The following is a 17,670-nucleotide window of genomic DNA, read 5'->3' as shown; positions in this document are numbered from 1 at the left end:
GCTTATCTCCAATCTCTCCTCTTACATTTTCTTTGTGGGGCTGACAGCATACTCCTCAAATCCCACCATGCTTTGCCTCTGCTTCTCGATCACCTCTGCCAGTTCCACAGGAGACCAGTAAGATGGGATTCATAGAGGCTGAATTCTAGCTTCTTCCTTTCTATCCCTGTGCATTTCCGGTCTTCTCTCCTACTTACTTCTTCTCCTTGTGGACTTTCGGTTTGCTTCCTATTCTGTTAGCCTCACCTCTGCTTGGCGCTAACAGTTTGTCCAGTAACTGAAGATAATCCTGGATTGCAGTTTTCCTCAACCATCTACTGTCTCTGAATACTAGCAACAGTCAGCTAGCTCCTTATACTCAAAGTTTTGAGGCCAGCTTCTGAATTTTAATAATGCAAATTCTCCCTAGGTTTCCTCAGCGTTCACTGCTCCTTGTTCTTTGATGGTGGTATCAGAGTTTCTTGAACTCTCCATTCTTTCATGGCTTCTTAAGGTTTTTCCTAAATTTTCTTTTGTAGTTTCTTTCTCCTTATTGGACTCTTCTCAGTAAACTCAATGCATATGGATAAATAGGAAACAAAAGCAGAGCTATGGGGTGGGGGTGGGGTTGTGAATAGAGTTAAGGAGGTTGAAAGGATGCTTTGTATGGGTCACATGGGACTTCAGATGAGGAAGAGGAAACCCTCATGATACTTATGAAGTTTCAGAAAGTAAATTTGTGTGAGCCAAGCAGATATAACCGGCTCCCCTGCTCAGAGCCTACAGCCAGGGCCTCTAAAGATCTTTTCATTGGACTCTGCTTGGGGCTGGGGTTTGCTCAACATTACTCCTTCATGGCAGTTTTGTGCACCCTTATTCCTAAAATAGTCCCACAAACAAACTATCCCTCAAAGTCCATGATTACAGTCACTGTGCACATTTGTTCCTTTGGCCTGGTTTCAGAGAGATCTTGGTCATGAAGAATCTTCTGGCCACACTGAGATTGAACATGAGCACTGTGACCCCATGACCATTATACAAACCATTGCTTTAAGCCTGTCCACAGTAAGAAAGCATATAATTGCTGCCCTTGGTGGGACCAGAGGAGGGACTGCTTCATTGCAAAAGGACGTTAGAACCTCCACAGGGTAACCATAGGGAAGCCTGTCATTGTATTCTCCTTGCCTGCTACCTGGTACATGCTCCAGATCAAGGTTCCAATTGCTTTATTGTCAATGTCTCTGCAAAAAAAGTCTAGCACTTAAGGTCTTCCTGTTGCTTGTCTTTCAATAAAATGGTAATATCACACAGCATTACAATAAACAGAGCCCTGCACAAAAGATGTTCACAGCCTCATCCTAGACTTCTAAAACCCACCATGGCTTGGAATGACGGCAAAGCACCACACTACCACTTAGGATCTCAAAAACTGAGGTCAGAATAATAAAACATATATCATTATAAACATGGGCTTATAGCTAAACCTATCTAATTATTATTTGCATTTCAAGTGTAGAGAAAATATCTTATGTATTATACGGATGCATTACCTGTCAAGTAAAAACCCTGTGGTCTATGGCTTAGGCAGGAAATAGAGGTGGGGCATCTGAGAGGAGAAAGAATTCTGGGATAGAGCCAGGCAGGGGATCCACTGAGAAGATGTGATTAGATGAATGCCTGTACCTGAGCACAGGTAATCAGCCATGTGGCAGAATGTATGCAAAAATAAATGAGATATTTTAAGTTATATACAGTTGGAGAAGATCCTAGCTATATGGCCAAGGTATTTGTAAATAGATTTTGAATCCCAGTCTTATTTCTGGGAGCCTGAGGATGGGAGGTAGAACACAACAACAACAACAACAACAACAGCAACAACAACAACAACAACAACAGCAACAACAACAACAACAACAACAGCAACAACAACAACAACAACAGCAACAACAACAACAACAACAACAACAGCAACAACAACAACAACAACAACAGCAACAACAACAACAACAGCAACAACAACAGCAACAACAACAGCAACAACAACAACAACAACAGCAACAACAACAGCAACAGCAACAACAACAACAACAGCAACAACAACAACAACAGCAACAGCAACAACAACAGCAACAACAACAGCAACAACAACAACAACAACAGCAACAACAACAACAACAGCAACAACAACAACAACAACAGCAACAGCAACAACAACAGCAACAACAACAACAACAACAACAGCAACAACAGCAACAACAACAACAACAACAACAGCAACAACAACAACAGCAACAGCAACAACAACAACAAAAACAACAACAACAACAGCAACAACAGCAACAACAGCAACAACAACAGCAACAGCAACAACAACAGCAACAACAACAACAACAACAGCAACAACAACAGCAACAACAACAGCAACAACAACAACAGCAACAACAACAGCAACAACAACAACAACAACAACTTGACTTAAGCCTCTAGGAAAAATCCATAATCGGTTAAAGCACAAAAGATTATCCCATGTAACATGGCTTTGATCTACTTCTGGCAATGTTTGCAGTTACTTCAACTTAAGGATGCAATAGACGCACACATACCTTGAGGGCAACCAACATCCCCTTTGTTGAAGTTAAGTCCCCCTCCCCAAAGAAGAAAGCCATGCCTGGTATTGGAAACCTTGCTAGCTACTCAAAGCTATGGGAGTCATGGTTATTAGAGGATAATTTACAACCACCAAATTACAAAACCAACATAATTCTTAACAATAATCTATAAATATCTGTCCATATAACCACAGATAATCATCAAGAAAACTTCTCTTTGAAACAGATGGAGACCACTTACAGAAAACCACAACCAATCAAAATGCAAAGTTGTGGAGTCCAGTCCCAAGTGACTGACTACATCTACAAAACACTTTTGTACCCAAACACTGCCGAAGAAGGAGCAGAGAGAGTGTAGAAGTCACAGAATCAGGGAGTTTGCTGTAAGATTGTTTCCTATACCCATTAAGTTCCATCAACATGACTGGCCAAACATGAACAACAATGACACCCATGGATGAACACACCAAAGTGGATGGGAAAAGCCCATGAAGCCTCAGCTCTGCACAAAGAACTACAGGCACCTAAGGAAAGCTGTTGCCAGGCAATGTTTCAGAATGTGTATCATCTCTGTTGTCTGTCCTCAATGCTAATTCCTTCCGATCTATTCCTAAGGGAGTGGGAGAGGTCACCTTCCCCAGGGAAGAGCACACCAAATGCTTCTCTAGTATGAAATGGTCAGTCCTGAAAACATATATACAAGTAACGTTACATAGACTGTACACTGCACAGGTTATAGCTAGAAGTATATATCTGCATACATCACATATGCATATATTTGCAATATGCATGCAATTAGTGATAAAAGAAGCAATGGATTTGAAAAAGAACAAGGGAGAATCATACAGGAAGATTTAAAGGAAGAAAAGGGTAGAGAGAAATGTAATTAAATTTAATCTCAAAAGCAAACAACAAACATTTTTCTGACATTGTATCTATTCCTATGTAACCAGTAGATGTTTCTGAAACCACCCACTATTTTCCCACAGTTGTCTTAAAAACCTGTCCTCATCATAACTGACTTTGAGCAGAGGCCCCGCCTCCCAAGAGGTAGGAGGTATCTGTGGACGCTGTTGCCAGGCAATGTTTCAGAACGTGTCTCATCTCTGTTGTCTGTCCTCAATGCTGATTCCTTCCGATCTATTCCTGCTTTCTCATTTTCCTGGCCCAAGAACATTTTTCCATCAGTTGAAAGTTTGGCAGAACTTCAGCATTTTCTAGGATTTATTGGCTGCTGTAGAAAAATCTCTCAATGGCTGGAGTTTCCAGGGAATTCCTGGAGCTTGTGGCTGGAAATACAACTGAGTACAATTCAAACCAGTTCCCTAAGCAACTCTCCAACCATGTGAGGGGACTTTTAAGCACCAGTGCTCTTGTGACATTTATGCTCTTTTGAATTATCTTTGAAAGCAAGAGAATAATGTAATTTTTAGGAGAAATGATACTCTATACGGCAATGCCAAAACAAAAATAATGTTTTATATCAGGGGAACTAAATTTCATGCAAATAGTATGCCATATGTCATTAAGTCATATTGGCTTTTTATATAAAAGGCCAATCCAAATACAGAACTAGATGAAATCCTGTAAGAAAATTTATTCTTTTCATATCTGACAAGATAGATTTCTAAACAAACTCTCTTGGAAGTATTGACTATTAGAGCTTCTAAAGTAGTTTTATCAAAACCACGCCCGGTTTTGATAAACTCTACAGACTTCAAAGGGGAATGTAAAGTGTTTAGCATTAGTTGTAGAAAGATATCAGCTGGAATGGATTATAAAACATTTTTGTCTTTATGTGTATATCGAAATAAATGTAGAGCATATTCGATCTCTCTCCCTCTCCTCCCCCCCTTTCCTTCTCCCTCTCCCTTCCTCTCATATATACCCCCTCCATTTCTCTTTTGATAGTGGTGCTTCTCAAGTTTGCATGCAGGGTGTGCTAGGCACCTGGAACATGTTTTGGCACTGTACTATATCCCAGGCCTAATATTTTTGTTTTGAATTTTGAAAAAGAATTTATTATAAGAAAAATAATTTTAGTTAGCAAATAACAACTTGAGGTTTCAAGGTGAGAGCAGAAGTACTCTTGCATAATTCATAAGATAGTCTAAAAAAGGCTGGCATCTCTAACACAGTCATGAACTTATGGCTAGGAAAGGTTGCAGGCCTTAGAGGAGAGCCTATTACCGTGCTAAGTACACATAGCATAAACCAACTCCTAACGTCTTATCATTAAGTGCATATGTCAGTGCATTTCTCAACCTCATCAGAGAAGGGTCCGTTTACAGGAGATGACGATCAACAGACACTCACTGGTCGATGAGCAGAGAATAGAGGGCTGCAGTGTCCATCCCTAAGGGGAATATTCATATCAGGTTCCCTCCTCCCAACCCCAGGGATCATCACAGAGGAGGGGGCTGAAAATCATGACACCCCAAAGGCAGTGAACAACTGTGAAGCAATGGTATTTTTCTAGATACAACAGGGTAGGTGCACACATGGACTGACAGAAGCCAGGGGCTGTGGACCAGGGAAAGGGGGCAAACTGCGTGAAGGGTTTTGGGAGGGTTGATATATCTGGGTCTGGTTAGAGTTGTGGTGTTAGCTGCACAATTCTTATTGCACTAAAGCACCCTGTACTGCACATTTTTAAGTGGAAGTCCCCAAGCTACATACATACAGTGGGTTTGCGTGTACATACAGTAAGATTTTTAACCAAGCAGATAGTATTTATCTGCAACTTAATAGGTTAAACAGATATGGACACACCGACACATACATTCTCTAAATGGTTATTATTCTAACTACTACATTTTCAGTGTTCCTCTTGCCCAGGAAGTCTGCTTACTAAACACTTCAAAATGCTTCTTATACTGTCAGTGTACCAGAGATGCCTACCGAGTCTCATACCTCAGTGCACATATGAGGACAACAGATGTGTGCTGTCCTTTGATAGAAAATTTAATATAGCAGATACTTCTGTAAAGATATGTTTATTTAGCAAAATGTATTTCTAATCAAAATACTCGGACACAGAACCAAGATGACTAGAAGTGATTTTAGCACTCTGAGACCTTATCCAGTATAATCTTAGGTATGTAAAAATCAGTCTCTGAGGTTCCTGGGTGGTGCTATCATGGGACTCCATAGTTCAACAGTGTCAGCAGCTGCCCCACACATATGCCTGCCTTGTCTCTATTTCTGGTCATAGCAACCAAACTCTACAAGAGACTGTAGCTTGGAAGTGGCTTTTGGACATCACCCTCTTCCTACCAGGATGTGCTGAGTTCTCCTCACATCCACAGTTTCTGTTTTCTCACCTGTGGGGGAGTCACCTGTCCTCTTGTCTTTCCCACCAGACAGCAAACATCTCCTGACATGCAGAGTGGGTAAGCTGCAGAGTTACCATGCTGAGGGGTTCATTCATTACCGAAACTATTCTCGATTGCTTCATTTTTGCCATGATAAAACACCAAGTAAAATCAACTCCACAGGGAAGGGTTTGTTTCAGCTCCCACATTCAGGTTACAACCTGAATCCAAGGGTGATCAAGACAGAAACTCAAACTAGAGTGCAAGTGGAATTCATGGAGGAATGCTGCTTCCTGGCTTGCCCTGGAGTTCATACTCAGCTCTCTCCTACATATCCCAGGCCCATCTGCCTAGGGGTGGTGCCACCCACAGTGGGCTGGGGATTTGATTAATCCCCAATCAAAACAGTCTCTCACAGACATGGCTATCAGCCAACTCAATGGAAGCAATTTATTCATCCAATGTTTTCTTGTCCTACGACCCATTGATCTGGCTGCAACTTTTAAAGAACTGCTTGCTCATTTTAGTGTTTTATCCCTTTTTTTCTGGCAAGTATGTATTTATTATTATGGACAATACCATCAATGAACTTTGACAGTGATCCTCATTGCCCAAAGGACTGTTAGGAGAATGTTTTTAAGTTCAAAACCTGAGGGTAGAGGCAGATGGGGCAGTGAATCTACACACATATATTTGAAAATGGTGTGTCCTTATAGCCATATGCCATTTCTCTAGTTGAATGTTACATTCTTAAGCAGTATGTTTTTTTTTTTAATGAAAAGTAATATTTTTATCCTCTGGGCTATAAGCAGGAGGCACTCAGCATTTCCTACTAGACAACATAGCGTGTTCAGTATATCTCCTGGGCTCAGTCAAAGTGTGGATAATAATGAAATCAATGGCTGGTGAACGCTAGACATAAATGCTTTAAATAAGTAAGTGCTTAAGCTGTCTTTCGAGAAAAGGCCTCAGATACCACGGGAGGACAATTTAGAGCTGTCTCTACAAGCTATGTGCAGGAATTGAACTGTCCATGTAAAGGCCTTTGGCTGTTGCCAGCTCAGAATTTCCCCAGGAGAGCCAGACAGGCCTGTTTAAAACCACAGAAACGCATCCAACCAACAGCAGCTCCTCCTCTTACCCCACCAAATCCCCTCCTTCCTCAGGCCTCCTAGAGGCCAGTCAGAGCTTATAGCTCCTTCTCCTTGCTGACTGTGGGTGCATGGTCACCGAGCCCTGCTCCACAGCAAGAAAATGGCAAAATGTTCTTCTTTCCCCGAGCTCCCATTAGAGAGCAGCATGAGTGGGACCAGTGGGAGAAACCCCATGCAATCGTTAGCTCCAGCCTTTGGTATTTCACAGGGACAGCATTTGTCTGGCAGCAGGAAGGCCCCAGTTCTATTTTCAGTAAAAGAGCAAGTAAAATTCCATCTGAGGGCTGTGACTTACTACCTACTCCATCCAGCTGAATATGCGAGTTGATATGCCAATGGATATAAAAGGACTTGTCATTCAATGTGTGCATACTTGAAAGACAGAGCGACCACAATCAAGAACACAGAGCAGATTTAACAGCTTGCCTTAGTAGGGGTTTCTATTGCCCTGACGAAAGAGCATGACCTAAAGCAAGATGTGAAGGAAAGAGTTCGTTTGACTTATGCTTCCAGGTAGCAGTCCCTCAACGAGGGAAATCAGGACAGGAACTCAAAGAGGGCAGGAACCAGAAGACAGGAGCTGAAGCAGTGGTCACGGAGGGTGCTGTTTTCTGGCTTGCTCTCTGTGGCTTAATTACCCAGCTTTCTTATAGAAACCAGCCCAAGAATGGCACCACCTACTATGGACTGGGTCTTCCCCGTATCAATCACTAATTAGAGCATGCTGTACAATTGAATTTTATGGAAGCATTTTCAAAATTTCAGATAACTCTAGAGTGTATAAAGTAGACATAAAACAAACCAGCACACAGCTCCCTGGGACTACCTCCAAGTCTGTATTGTCTAAAGACAGAGGACTGTGAGACTTTGTTTAAAATGCCCTTAATTTGTCCTTACTGGCATCACACACCTCAGATTCTTTGGATTGGAGAGAAAGAAAAGCTGCACTGTATTCATTTAGAAGATCAGGAGTAGAGCATATTCTTGTGGTCTCAGTATCTGCATCCATTGTTTATTGCTCAGAGAAAACCTTCTGGTCTACCTTTATCACTTCTCTGTCTTCCATCAAATCACATTTACAACTCTTACTGTTAACTCCCATCAAGTTCAAAGAGTCAAAAATCTCAAACTACTCCCAGTTATTTAGACTCATGGGCAGATTCTGTGTAATTACTCAGCTACCTGGGAGAGCTCTGCTGCTGGGGACCTCCAGGTCGCCAGTGAGCCTTCATCTCTAATGCTAACTAAAAGCACCTTCCCCACTCTCTATAGCCAAAGCCACCGGTGATTGGATTTAGAAGGCCGTGACTTACAGATACTTTCTTTCATGGATTACATCTTTTGGGAAATAAGCCAAGGGTGTCTTAATTTTTTGTGTATTACATGATATGTTTGGGTTTTTAATTAAAGATGATTTATTTTTCTTAGTAGAGTGGAATAAATCATCCGTATGTCCTCATGCTTAACAAGAATGACAAGTAACTACCACACTAGCCCAGACAACTGCTTGTGTCTACTCTCTAACCAAAAGTCTCTTACAAAAGAAGCAAGCATGATATCAGCTCATATCAAATTCCACCAAAGACAGACTATTAGTATTTTAAAAGCATTTGCAAGTGATTATGTATTGTAAGCAGCTAGCTATGAACATATGAACACAGCCTTTTAGCATATACCGTTCTCAAACACATATACAGATTTTTTTATGAGATGAAGGAATTTAAATCTCCCTTCCCAAAGAAGATATTCAGAATAAAGCAAAGTGGAGGCCTTTGCTAGAGACACAATCAATGCCCAAATCTTTTTTTAAATTAATGTTTTGACTAGATGTATTTTAAATCCCTTATATTCCACTTTACTTACTTATCCGTCTCTAATATTATGTTTTGGTATTTTTCTAAACTATGAAATTATCTTGAGAAAATCCATCCAGATTTCTGCCTGTGTAACCCTAACTATTAACTGTGGTGAAGGTTAATATTGATTTTCAACTTGACAGGATTAAGAGTTGCTATGGAGATATACCTCTGACCAGTCTTGAGACAGACCACTTAGATTAGGTTAACTGAGGAGGGAGGAATCATTCTAAATTTGGGTGGTACCAGCTCATGGGCAGGAGACCCAGACTATGGAAAAGGGAGAAACCAAGCATAATACCTACCAGGATTCATCAACCCCAACTTCCTGATTGAGATGTAATGTCACCAGCTACCTCTAACTCTGTGACTCCTCCACTATGATACTCAGCACTGACAATGGGGATACAAAGTAAACTATCTTTGTTAAAGTCACTTTTGTCCAGAAGACAAAAGGCAGCCAGGTGCTCTTTATTCTGAGCTCCCTGAAGCTGGGAGCAAAATCTGATTAGATACCCAGAGATCAGAAAGCACCTAGAAAGATCCCCAGTCTGACAAGACCAGGACAGCCTCAGCATCAATGAATTCCCTGATGTATAAACACACAGCCATTGTCAAGAGGGCAGACACAACATTCTAATAGTTGCACACATCCCAACAAATACTCAAGACAACTAAGCCATCAACACATAACAATAACACATTAGTTCAAAACAATGACTGTTTCTCCACTTTCCACTGTGGGCCCACACAAAAAATTAACAACTAAAATATTGTTAATGTATTCAGACCTGGCCACAATTTCTTATGTGAGTTTCTTTCAAAAACAAGTATTCGTACAGGTTTTTTTTTTTTTTGGAACAGAAAACGGTGGGTGTTCCAGTCTATTGACCATTCTATTGAAGAGTAGAGCACAGAACATTTCCACCTACTGTCACAGATCGCAGAAATGTCTACTGCTGTAACAGAACAGGTGAAATTGTTCTCCAGGAACCTGGTTCTGCCTCCCCGACACTGGCACCTCATGCCTTGTAGACAGCCAGTGCTGTCTATACTCACCAAACCTTGGCAGGTAGAAAGGGCCACAGAAGAATTCCCCTGGGACCTTAAGGACCCTTGATAAAAGCAGTTCTCCTCTGCTGGAAACATCTGTACAGACTTGGTGCCTCCCTTCCCCAGAGTTTGCACCATGAATCCAGGAGCCATCAAGTTGCTGGCAGCTTTCAGGTCTAGGTGGAGGTCATGCCTGGGGCCCTTCAGCCGTAGATGAAGGGCATCTCCTTTTGACTGGGTCACAGCTCTTCTCCGTCGCCGCTGGTGATGCATGATGTCATAGGATACATAATCCCCGCTGTGGTCTACCTCATAGGCAGACACCAGGTCATACTCTGAAATTGGGAGAGGAGAAAAGCATGAGTAATTTCAGGGTGCGGAGAAGAATCTCACAGTGACTACGCATGACAGCTGCTCTGTGAGTAAATAATGAAGTATAATCCTAAAGGAGCAGCTCGTCTTTGATGTGGTATATTTTCCCTTCATTTATGAGCAGTAGAATCTGCTGTGTCAGGAATAAAGTGTTATGGCAGCTCTGAAGTGTGCTTCCCTCATTTCCTCCTGTAGCTCTGGTATTTATCTCTCTGTGTGAATTGGAGACTGCGTGGATGTTGAAATCACCCCCTCATCTCTTACTGGAAATGAAAAGGTGGCCTTATGGTTTATAAAAAGTTGTGAAGCATTCCTTTCTTCATACACTTTATGTTTTGTCTGAAAACCTTCACTGAACTGACAAATTGCTGCCTCAAGTGTTGTAATTAAAATAACAAAAACAAAAATAGAAAACATCAAGAAGAAGGAAGACCGGTTGGGGATTTAGCTCAGTGGTAGAGCGCTTGCCTAGGAAGCGCAAGGCCCTGGGTTCGGTCCCCAGCTCTGAGGAAAAAAAAAGAACCAAGAAGGAAGACCAAAATGTGGATGCTTCCATCCTTCTTAGAAGGGGGAATAAAATACTCACGGGAGGAAATACAGGGACAAAGAATGGGGCAGAGACTGAAGTAAGGGCCATCCGGAGACTGCCCCACCTGGGGATCCATCCCATCTGCAGCCACCAAACCCAGTCACTATTGCTGATGCCAAGAAGTGCTTGCTGACAGGAGCCTGACATGGGTGTCTCCTGAGAGGCTCTGCAAGAGCCTTACTGATATAGATTAAGATGCTTACAGCTAACCAATGGACTGAGCAGGGGGACTCCTGTGAAGGAATTAGAGAAAGGACTGAGGTAGCTGAGGGGTTTGCAACCCCATAGGAAGAACAATATCAACCAACCAGAACCCCCAGAGCTCCCAGGGACTAAACCACTGACCAAAGAGTACACATGGGGATCCAACCACATATGTAGCAAAGAAAAGCAGTGTCTGGCATCAATAGTGGAGAGGCCCTTGGTTCTGTGAAGGCTCCTTTCCCCAGTGTAGGGGAATGCCAGGGTGTTCAGGTGGGAGTGGGTGAGTGGGAGGGGGAGCATCCTCATAGAAGAAGGGGGGAGAGGGATGGGAAGGGGGGACCTGGAAATAGGATATCATTTGAAACGTAAATACATAAAATATCCAATATAAAAAGCATAAGAAAGTTTACCAGGAAGATATAAACCTGAAAAAAGCACAGAAAATATGATATTCCACCTTGTTGTTTATTTAATTCAGAAATCATTGAACACACAGGAGGGAATGCAGACCAGAGTCACATGCCAGGATCCACAGATCACTACAGCGAAAAGCTCACATGCAGCACCCCTGAGCTACCATCAACTTGCCTGTTGCCCTGGTCTTCCTTTTGTCCAGCTGAGTTCTTGTGACATCATTGTGAGCCTATCCCTGGGTCAGGTCTTACCATTCTCTGATGTCTTGGTCTGAAGAGCATTCAACTAAGCCAACTTATAAAAAGTGAAAGACACCTCCAAGACTCTGTCAGGCTTATATGACTGAGAGTGCAGAATCTGCCCATACAGTACTCAGAGTCACCGCCCACCACAGTCGGCAGAACTAGGTTCCTGAGGTCTGCTGAGATTCTATGTATATTGAAATGGCTCTGCCATTCTGGAAAATCATCTTTTTATTGTTTAAGATGATGACCAGGTCTTTCCCCACTCATTACTACCATTTACAATATCTTCTCTTTGTCCACAATCCAGGGATGTCTCTTTCCAAGAGGTGGGAGTCAAGGGTTGCGCTTCTAGATCAGGGTCACAGCTGACTACTCAGCCATGTTATCAGCTGAGACCTGTGGCCAAGGTGACTTTTTCAAGGCCAAGGTTAATTTTTTTTTTTAGTTTGAGATTAGCTTGGTTCATGTCTTTGAAATATTTAATTAAGCGTGGAGTGTGTCCAGTTGTATATGAAGGTTGGGAGGGTTTTGTGCCTATATTTTTTTTTCCTAATCGCTAAACACAACAGGCCAGCAAAGTGTCAGGCCTTTCTCTGAGCTTACAGTGAGGAGAAAGCCCATCACTTCAAACGGGGATTAGAGGGGTCTAACCTGACAGTCCAGCAGGCGATCCTTCGGACTGGAGACACAGCACATTTGGAGTTTTACCAACTCCAACATTCCAAACACAGGTGTCCTCTATGGATGACCAATACGCTCTTATATTTTGGATTGTGAGCCTAGCCTTTAACGGCTGAGCCATCTCTCCAGCCCGACCAACAGGCTCTTAAGAGGTAGCTCTCCTAGATGCTTGGGAACCAGGGCACTTCTGACTCAGCATGTTCAGACTCTAGTTATGACTTGGTTATAGGTGAGTGATATCCAGGCAATTATCGCCAATTTATTTTGGGAGGGCACTTGTCTGTCTGCTGCTAGTCCCTTCTGACAAACAATAGACAGATAAACTGGAAGCACAGACAGTGGCCATGGACATGCCACAAAAGCCATGTGGTTGGGTTTAGGAGAGTCAGGGAGGGTTGGAGATTAGAGGCAGGGCACCCTGATGGGTTTCTCTACTGCTGACCATCATGTCAGGGTGAGGATGGGAGGGCACCAAGACTTTGGGTACGGTGCCTGCCACATATCAGAGCTTAAGGCCAGGGCTTTTGCTACTGAGACCTCCTTCTTCTTCTAGTCCAAAGCTGGTGTGTTTTCCTCCAGTCCCAAGCCTAATCTATACACCTAGCCATACTGTACTGGGAACAGCTGGATGGATGGATGGGCAGCAGATAGAGATGCATCAGAGACCAGAGTAGGCAATTTAGCTTTGGTCGGGTAAGACACTCTGTCTTTCATAAGACGTTACATAGGATTATGGAGGATCAGACAACCTGATATATGGCAAAGGGGGCAGGGAAGCACAGCAGGACTCAACAAGTCTGAAGAGAGAATGTAGGTACATCTGTTGTCCTTTCATGGGTGCTTTGCAGTTTGCCAAAGCACTTTCCTTCACATGGCACTCTCTGCTCTGTGAGACAGGCAGGTTGCCTGGGGTATTGTTAGCTAGCACATCTGAATCCTCATGGGATTCAGTATCCCTTCTAGCTACTACCCCTTCCTTCGAGTATAGTGGAATAAAGACAAGAGGCACAAGTCATTGTTCTTAGCCTAATTAGTGAGCGTCGTTGTACGCAGAAAGATAATTGCAGCCATGTCATCCAGTCATACCAATCCTGGATATGTACTTACACAACACACAGTCAGCATACCACAGAGACTCTCAACAGTTTTCACAGTAGCCGAGTTATGTAATCAGCCTAGGTGATCACCTAGTCATCCATTGATCAGATATGGAAAATGATAAGCGCAAAGACTGACAGGCAAACAGATACACACACACACACACACACACACACACACACACACACACACACACACACACATTGGAGAAGGGGTAAATAGCCAAGTCATTTGCTTGCAGGAAAATGTATGTAACCATAGATCATCAATGTAAGTAAGTAAAATAAGACCCAGAAAAACAAATATAAACTGTTTCTTACTAGGGAGCTGACAGTTTGCACATGTGTGTAAAACATACTCATGTACAATATTTAAATTAGAAATGAGACTGCCTGGGGCAATGAACAAGAATGGAGGGAGGCAGAGGTGGTCAGTACCCTTAGCCTCTGAGCAATCTCTCTATCCCCCAGCTAAAAGCCTAAAGAATTTCTGAAGTTTGCCTTGAGATCTGGAAGCTCAAAGTTTTTAAAAAGCTTAAAATCTGTGCCATGCTCTTGCAGAAACCATGGATGTTATCACAATGACAAATATGGAAGAAAACCACTGGGGAAACAAGAAATAAAAGGCAATAAAAAGCCATCAAGATGTAAATCGATGCATTCGTGCTTGATAACTCAATTTATCTCAGTTTAGTTATCCATCATTGCCTCAAGGGGTCTGTGAGGCTCCCTTCCCTACTGCATAATTACTGCACAAATGCAGCAAAAACAGCCAAAACCCTTACAGTTCTCACCTTAGGTCAAACTCAAAACAGCTCAAAAGAGTTAATTAAAAAAATTACCAGGGGTTGGGGATTTAGCTCTGAGCTCTGGTAGAGTGCTTGCCTAGCAAGCGCAAGGCCCTGGGTTTGGTCCCCAGCTCCGAAAAAAAAAAAAAAAAAAAGAGAAAGAAAGAAAAAGAAAAAAAATTTACCTTGTATCATGGACATGAGCCATGCACAATATGCAGACCTGAAGGTCACATGTGCTCTGTCACACCTTGCCTCTGCTGCGTGACTGCTGTCCACTCTGCCTCTTTCTCTTTTGATAACCAGGAAGGGGCTACGGTATCTTGCCTCCACAAGTTAACACCAGCTTGCAAGAACTCACACCCTCTCTGCACACTAGGCAAGTGAGAGTCTCCCATGAAAGCACTGCCTCTGGGATCCAGGACCGAGACTTTAGGCATGAGAAGCCTGCCTGTGGCCTTGGGCACTAAGCTTGTCTTCTCTTCCTGAATAGTGTTCTGTCTATAATGTTATCATCTTGGATAACACTTCATCAGTGCAATAGAAGTGTCCCAAGTGGGATGGCTGGGTTACTCAGCCTGCTCCATGCTGTCTGACAACCAGAGTTTGATCCCTGAACTCCCACAAGTTGTCCCGTGACCACAATGCCATGCACTCTACACACATAATAAATTAATGTACAAAATGCCACGAGTCCCTATGGGATTTTTCCGATTTTATTCTGAAAGCAGAGCAAAGTTCTAAGTTAGAGCATGGACACCTCCTGTGGGTCCTGATGTTTCGGGAATAGAAATAAGAGGAGTAGAAGCTGGTTGGAGATGCAGGTGACAGAGGGTGGACTTCAAACACAATCAGCCTTCCCTTGCAGAGGCTAAGTCACTGTACTGTTTGCGTCTGGCGCCCTCCAGTGGCACTCAGGTCGAGATTCATCTAACCCTTAACAATAAGAAGAATTCAGTTCTAAGTTTATCATGAGGAAGAAAGCGATAATGAAGATATCCGGAGTGTCAGTTCTTTAATTGTGTACATCTTCTGAAACTCTGCCGAGAAGATTAAACCTGGATCGCCTCTGGTCGCCAATTCTCCTAACATTCTCAGGCTAATTCATCCCAAGACAGGACAGGGTGAGTAAAGTCCAGCCTTTGCTATGGACCCAGCTCGGAGTAGAGCCTCCTAGCAAGTGCGCTTGTTCGCTTTCTTGGTCATCAGCTGTCATTGCTAGGACACTTCACAGGGGACAGTCACTTGTGAATAATCACTGAGATGACTGTGCCTTGTAGAAGACTCCGATTCTAGTCCAAGGAGGTCCAGGACAGAACACTAATATTCCCCGGGATGTCCCCTGTGCTAGTGATATTAAGTGGCCTTTTGTTTCTTCCTGTGACAGTCAAAGGTGGAGAAGGCTGAAAGGCAAGAGGGGAGATGCTGGAGTGGGGACTACGTTGCTTAAGATAGATTTGGTGTATACATTAATGTTGCTTTCACTGTGTTAATATATAGAGTGACCTGGAGTCTCCCTACGCTCAGATATATCACCCCTTCTCCAATGTAACACTGGCTATTTTACCATTTTACTAGGAAATATGATACAGACATTGGTCGGAAGTTATTCGTGAGCGTGTGCTCAGAATGAAATGTAAAAGCAGGATGGTATCTTCAAAGCTTTTGGCGTCCTAAGCCCCAGGAGGCTTTTAGACCAGTGTAGAGGGGGTTGCGGCCGCTTACCTGTGAGGAACCGAGAGTTCCCACCACGCGAACTTACCGCTGGTTTCCAGCCAGTCCGACCCGGAGGAAGAGGGAGGATGAGGGTCTCCCAGGCGCTCAGTCGCTGCAGCTGCAGCTCCTAGGGCGCACGCAGGTGTTTGCTAGAAAAAAAAAAAAAAATGAGGACACCTCAGTAAAACGGCACTGCAGAGTTCGGCCGAGGGAGGAATGCACTTCCAGCCTTCAGAGACTATGCTGGCCCTAGCGCCACTCACCTGCTCACTGAGCTGCGCCAGCAACAGCACCCAGAGCGCAAAGCAACCGCGGGGTTCCATCCCTGTGTGCCCCGCGGGCTCACAGGACTCAGCTCAGTGGTCTAGATTGGGTCACTGGTGTTAGCAGTGTGCTAGGGTGCAGAGGATCGACCCGGCAAAATCGCAGGGGTTCCAGGCAGCGACTCCACCACACACATCGGAGTTATCACTGCAGCTTCGCTCTGCACCAGGGGGTGGAGTGGCAATGGTGGCGGGGGCGGCAGAGCACTCGCCTCAACCATGGGACAGCCGGGAGGAGGGTAGGGAAGGAGAGGGCAGGGCTAGGGAGGGCAAAGGAGAGGAGAGGGGAGGGGATAGAGGAGGGAGTAAAGCAGGGAGGAGGGGTACAAGGGGGAGGAGGGTCAGAGAGGAGTGGCAGGGAGAGGAGATGAAGCAGACCTGTGGTAAGCACTGGGCATCCTTCACACATATAACCCAGCAGGGGGGTGTTTTGTCCGCTTACCTGAGAACATGGGGTAGAGACAAGGTCAGTAGTATCTAACCATCCACTCTTGCTCTTTTGTGAAAACTCTCCTGGTGTGTTACTCCAAAGTCCTCTGCCAACTGCACTGCTGCAGTTCTGTGGGACGTCTCACCTAAGGGCAAAACGGAGAGCTGATATTAGCTCTACTCCATTCCTCCCCGTGCTACAGCCCCTCTGGCGCCCGCCTTTCCTTCTAGTGGGTGGTGTACTGGGAGGAGTGGATCTGCTTATGAATGAATGTGAATCCTTCATGGCCCGGGTGAATGGGGCAGGGCAGGGCAGGGCCGAGCAGGCTATTCGGAACCTGAGTTTCTTTCCCACACCTCTACTTTTGTATTAGACAGCAGTGACTGATTTCAGGTTCACTTTATCCTCTGGCTGGCCTGCTGGGAGAGTAGGTGTGCGATCGCTGGGTTCCCAGGGTATCCTATTAGGAAGTGTAGGAGCCCCAACCTAGACCAGAACAGGTCCATCCAAGGCAACCAGTGAGTGCTCTTGCTCTAGGCCTGCATCCTGGCACATCATGGCCTCTGTATGTTTTTTAGTATGAGCATCTTTTGTGACCATCAATGACTGAGAGTGTCTTCCGCAGCGTGGGTACAGGTACATACCGCACTGAGTACACAGGTAGGTGTTTCTGCAAGTGTAGCTGCCAATAACTGTCCATCCCAGCAGGTGCCCTCCACCCACGGTCTGTCTGTCTGTCTCAGGTCCCAGGCTCCCATGCAGCTGCCATTCTAGGGTCCTCCATTTGCAGCTGCACTAACCTTGCCTGGTTGCAAGGCCGAGAAGGGGGATGGCATGGCAGTAGTG

General features: G+C 44.1%; 1 protein-coding gene across 2 annotated transcripts in view; it reads right to left on the bottom strand.

Moving 5' to 3' along the window:
- The window catches only part of Adamts16 (ADAM metallopeptidase with thrombospondin type 1 motif, 16), a 129,947-nt gene extending 113,331 nt beyond the window's left edge, over window positions 1-16,616 (bottom strand). The window contains exons 1-3 of one of the 2 annotated variants that reach the window (XR_015621649.1): window positions 16,335-16,583; window positions 16,118-16,220; window positions 9,972-10,300 (exon numbers count right to left, since the gene is read on the bottom strand). Coding sequence is in view for 1 of the 2 variants with exons in the window: in NM_001372015.3 (NP_001358944.1) it covers window positions 9,972-10,300; window positions 16,118-16,220; window positions 16,335-16,394 (492 nt within the window). In the remaining variant the exon portion in view is untranslated. 2 annotated transcript variants of the gene reach the window in all.
- Window positions 16,617-17,670: the final 1,054 nt, after the last annotated feature.

This window comes from Rattus norvegicus, chromosome 1, assembly GCF_021556685.1.
Source record: "Rattus norvegicus strain SHRSP/BbbUtx chromosome 1, alternate assembly SHRSP_T2T, whole genome shotgun sequence".
Lineage (NCBI taxonomy): Eukaryota > Metazoa > Chordata > Mammalia > Rodentia > Muridae > Rattus > Rattus norvegicus.
This window is presented reverse-complemented; position numbering and strand designations above follow the sequence as displayed.